This window comes from Otolemur garnettii, unplaced genomic scaffold, assembly GCF_000181295.1.
Source record: "Otolemur garnettii isolate 467f Iridium unplaced genomic scaffold, OtoGar3 scaffold00016, whole genome shotgun sequence".
Taxonomy (NCBI): Eukaryota; Metazoa; Chordata; class Mammalia; order Primates; family Galagidae; genus Otolemur; species Otolemur garnettii.
The window spans coordinates 19,171,252-19,176,677 of record NW_003852411.1 but is presented as its reverse complement, the minus strand read 5'-3'; the positions used below and the strand labels follow the sequence as shown (position 1 = coordinate 19,176,677).

At 39.7% G+C, this 5,426-nt stretch overlaps 1 protein-coding gene across 1 annotated transcript in view; it reads right to left on the bottom strand.

Moving 5' to 3' along the window:
- Positions 1–5,426, bottom strand: part of RC3H1 (ring finger and CCCH-type domains 1) — an 86,208-nt gene that overhangs the window by 45,298 nt on the left and 35,484 nt on the right. Inside the window, exons 3-5 of the mRNA XM_023510813.1 lie at positions 4,656–4,776; positions 3,428–3,667; positions 1,869–2,044 (exon numbers count right to left, since the gene is read on the bottom strand). Of these exons, the coding sequence (XP_023366581.1) occupies positions 1,869–2,044; positions 3,428–3,667; positions 4,656–4,776 (537 nt within the window). The remainder of the gene's footprint in view (positions 1–1,868; positions 2,045–3,427; positions 3,668–4,655; positions 4,777–5,426) is intronic.

Below are 5,426 nucleotides of genomic sequence, written 5' to 3'. Positions count from 1 at the left end.
GAGTAGCTGGGACTATGGCGCCCGCCACAACGCCCAGTGAATTTTTTGTTGTTATTGCAGTTTGGCTGGGTCTGGGTTCGAACCAGCCACCTTCCAACTATGGGGCCAGCGTGCCCCTACTCACTGAGCCACAGGCACTGCCCTAAATTGCCAATTTTTAACATTACTGCTCATGCTTTTAGTTTAATTGTGAATGTTCTGGATTTTTTTGGCCACTCATTATTCTTCATAGGAAAGGCTGAATGTTTCTACCATCTTCTTTTTTATTTTTAATTTCAGATTAATATGAGGGTGCATATAATTAGATTATATTGTTTAGGTTACACTGTTTGCATTTATAAAGTGAAGTCCAAGTTGTAGTTGAGTTCCTCACCTAGGAGTGTGCTACTATACCCCTACCTCATACTGTTATGTGGGAACTTACTGAACCCCATTCCTCCTTCTTGAATTTAATTCTGTTTTTCTGTCATGTGGGCCTGTAGTTGTTGATCTATTAGTTTCAACACTCTCTTTCCTTTCCTTTTTTTTAAACTCACAGGGGAAAGTTAGGTTTTTTTTTTTTCTTTCTAAAACCTCCCTATATTGAATCTGTCTGCTGTGCTTAATGGAGAACAAGTAACACTGGAAGCAGAAAGACATTTCCAGTGTATTCTGGATTACACTGTACAATCATGTTACTCTAACCACTACAGTAAGACCGAGCTATTCAGATAATTTGAACCAGTTAAAATAATTTTGGCTAGAGGTTTTGATAGCTTCAGAGGCACACCTAAGGAAAATAGAGGCCCATTTTCAATAAACAATCTGATTCTACTCAATAAATAATCTGAAAGATTATATAATGTTACCATTTATCTAGAACTGTTTTTAATTTTTAAAATTGAATCTGTATAGTCTCCCATTACTTCTGGGAACCATTTTTTCCTTCTCAAAGGATGAGAGAACCGAATATCTATCTAGTAGGATGGTTAATGTGGGGTCTTATTTATTTGTTTAGAGACAGAGTCTCACTTTGCCACTCTGAGTAGAGGGCCATAGTGTCATAGTTCACAGCAACCTCCAACTGTTGGGCTCAAGAGCCTCCTGCCTTGGTCTCCCAAGTAGATGGGACTACAGGCACTGGCCACAATGCCTGGCTATTTTTAGAGACGGGGTCTCTCTCTTGCTCAGGCTGGTCTTGAACTTCTGAGCTCAGGCAATCTTCCCAAAGAGACAGGATTACAGGTGTGAACCACTACACCTGGCCAGAGTTTTTTAGTTTTTATGAGTATCAGATGATAGAATGTGGTAATCTGAGGAATGGATTTCCTTATATGGAATGAATTAACAATTTTTTGAAGGCATGTTTTGCAAGTACTGATTATGGGCTATGACAGAATCAAGAAGTTACTTTTCTTGACTGTAAGAAGTCAGCAAAACAAAATAGAATGAACAATAACTAATGCATAGTGAGCAACAATGTTAGAATGCTGATTCAAGATGAAGGTATGTCCAGCATTACCACAGACACATGTGCTGAAAGCTCTAGTATTGTGTATGTTGAATTACACCGGGAGAAAAATCTCTGAATAAAACTTACTTGTGCTTCAATGACTTTCTCTTTAAACCAATTTTGTAGTCTTGGTGGGAAACTGACATAGCCAATTAGTTCCTCAAATATAAAAATCTATAAGCTTTGGTTTGATGTATGTTGTTCGATATTCAATATACAAAATTCAATACAATAAATACAATAGGATTGAACTATAACAGGACACTATCTACATTTTAAAATTGCTAAAATTTACTAAAAACTTAAAGTTTTACTGCTTAAGTTTGGGGAAAGAATAATGTTTCCTTCCAAGCTGAACTTTAATGCATGCTCATACCTTGAAGCAGGAGGCTCTATAAAGGAGTTGAACAACATGCCCAATGCTAGTTTTAGAGGCTTGAGGAAACCGGGGCTCCAACCTTTGCACCACAAAGAGAACCAATACTTTTCTTGACAAAGCTGAACCATCTTCTAAGGCCAGTAGAACCAGCTTTAGAGCTTCTTCCTGCATTGCTAGGAAAAGTTGGGCAAAATCAGAATTTGTCACATGCAGAAATAAGATAAATCCATTTATTAGAAAGGCAATATTTAATCATTTCTTGTAGTTATCACTCAATTAATGGGTAACACATTAAAAAATGTTGATAGATATACTTTTTTTTTTTTTTTTTTTGAGACAGAGCCTCAAGCTGTCCCCCCTGGGTAGAGTGCCATGGCATTACAGCTCACAGCAACCTCCAACTCCTGGGCTCAAGCGAGTCTCCTGCCTCCGCCTTCCAAGTAGCTGGGACCACAGGGGCCCGCCACAACGCCCGGCTATTTTTTGGTTGCAGCCGTCATTGTTGTTTGGCGGGTTCGGGCTGGGGATTCGAACCCGCCACCTTAGGTGTACGTGGCTGGCGCCTTAGCTGGTTGAGCTATAGGCACCGAGCCCGATAGATATACTTTTAAACCATTTTTAGAGGCAATTTTATATTATATGCTGTACATTTTATATAAAAAGCAGATACATGGCCAGGCACAGTGGCTCAGGCCTGTAATCCTAGTTTTTTGGCATTCTGGGAGGCCAAGGCAGGTGAATCATCTGAGTTCAGGAATTTGAGACCAGCCTGAGCATGAGGGAGACCCTGTCTCTACTAAAAGTAGAAAAATTAGCCAGGCATTGTAGCACACATCTGTAGTTCCAGCAACTTGGGAGGCTGAGGCAAGAGAACTACTCAAGTCCAAGAGTTTGAGGTTGAGAGCTATGATGATGCCCTAGCACTCTACCCAGGGCAACAGAGAGAGACTCTGTATCAAAAAAAAAAAAAAGAAAGAAAAGAAAAGAAAAAAAAAGAAAAGGCAGGGAAAAACTTTTGGCCAGGGATGGTAGTTCATGCCTATAATCCCAGTACTCTGGGAGGCCAAGGTAGTGGGATAGCTTGAGGTCAGGAATTTGGAAACCGCCTGAGCAAGAGACCCCATTTCCACTCAAAGAGAAAAAAATTAGCCTGGTATAGTGGTGTGCATCCATGGTCCCAGCTACTTGGAAGGTTGGGCAGGAGTTTGAGGTTGCAGTTAGCTATGATGATGCTACTATACTCTAGCCCAGGTGACAGAGAGGAAGGGAGGGAGGGAGGCAGGCAGGCAGGCAGGGGAGGGAGGAAGGGGAAAAAAGGAAAAACTTCTATGAAAATGAATAAACTTTTGACAATAAAAGAAAAAAATTAAGTTATCTTAAAAACTAATGGGCATGGACAATCAAGCCATGATCTTCAAGTCAAGTGAGATATGTCAGTTCTATTGATAACAATAGAATACTGCAAAGAACTAGCTTTTGTACATCACTTAGAATTCCTACAGCATATTTTTAGAATTAATAGACAAATAAATAAATATCGAATTCTAATTATATACCTGGTCCAAGAAACTGGCAGCCCCTAGCCCTGACTGCTGCCCAAAGATTGGAAGAGAGTTGTTGAGGATTCTGGTGCTGGAGAATGAGCTCTGTAACTGTTCGTTCACCTAACGAGCGAGCTGCCCTCATGGCACGAATCCGGCCTTCTTCTTCCACTAGTTGACAGTGGACCAGAGTCACAAGCTTCCTCTGCATTGGGCGACTCAGAACACTCTGAGTAGTGCTATTCAAACCCACTCCTTTAAAAGAGAGTAAAAAAGTTACTTCTAGGGTCACAGTACAATTTTACAATCTAGGAGCACTTCCTGTGATGGGCTGATTGACTTGTGGGCATGTGAACAGTTGTGGGCCTGGCTAGGATTTTTAAAACAATGAATAAAACTACCCAAGTGGAGCCAGCCTAGTTGGCGTTTTAAAAGTATACAAATGTATACATGAGTTATCCCATGTACATTTAACACTCATTAAGACATTAAATATACCATTACTCATTTCTTTTGAGACAGAATTTCAACTATGTCGTCCTCAGTAGAGTGCCACGGCCTCACAGCTCACAGCAACCTCTAACTCTTGGACTTAAGCAATTCTCTTGCCTCAGCCTCCCAAGTAGCTGGGACTACAGGCGCCCGCCACAACGCCTGGCTATTTTCCTGCTGCAGTTATTGTTGTTTAGCTGGCCCAGGCTGGGCTCAAACCTGCCAAGTTCGGAGTATGTGGCTGGCACCATAACCGCTGTGCTACAGGTGCCAAGCACCACTTCTCATTTCAATCACAAATGCTTAAAAAAAGAGCCAAACAATAATTGGTTTAAGACCCAAATCTTGAGGTCGTAACAGTTCTGGCATGTATTTCATAGTGGTTCATCTTACTTTTGCAAGTAAATAGCAAGTGCTTTCTGTGCAGTAATGGCAACTTCTATTTTCAATATACCCCCTGTTGCACACTGTATAAGCTGGACAAAAAGCAGATTATTCAGAGTTGTCAAATAACAGAAAGTCCTTCTGAACACTGGTGTAGCTCTACCACCATTCAAATAATATTTCTAACATCACAAACTCTAAATTCACTATTTTATCTGATGTGATTGTAATGATACTATTTTTCATAAAGGTTTGGTTTACAATAGACAAATGAATTTTATTAACTCACTTATAGTTTGCACTTTTTACAGTAATAGAAGCATCCTTAATAGACATTTTTTAGCATGGATAACTATATTAAATTCACCTCTAGCACTGCTGAGTGGTTTCAGGTACAATGCTAATTCTTCTACACATTTCTTGGCTTCCTCATAATGCTTTGTGTCTTCAACTCCACTACACAAAGTAATAGGTTGCTGCTCAGGGACCTAGAGGCCAAAATAAAAATCTGTCTGAGTGTTCATTAATTAATTAGACAAAAGTTTTATTGAGTATGGGTTATGGACTGATTAACACTGGCAACATCAAAACTCCCACTAAATGTACTGAATTTCTTTCAGAAGACTCTTTTTTTCCTGTAGACATATCTATTGTATTGTTTCTGTAACAACTAGAGATATAATCCATACACCACACAAATGACTTGTTTAAGGTATACAACTCAATGATTTTTAGTGTACTTTAGAACATCTTCATTACCCCCAAAAGAAATGTGGTGCTCTTTTAACATTTACCTCCCATTTCCTCCCAACCCCCCATACCTTAGGAAACAATAATCTATTTGTTATATATGGATTTTGCTGGTTTGGACATTTCATATAAACAAAATCACTTTATATAAACAAAATATAAACAGAATAATACAATATGTGGTCTTTTCTGACTTGCTTCTTTCATTTCCTGTCTTCAGGGGTCATCCAGGTTGTAGCATGGATTAATACTTTGTTTTTTGTTGTTATTGTGTTTTTGTTTTAAGACAGGGTATTGGCCCGGCACCTGTGGCTCAAGTGGCTAAGGCGCCAGCCACATACACCTAAGGTGGCGGGTTCGAATCCCCAGCCTGGGCCCGCCAAACAAC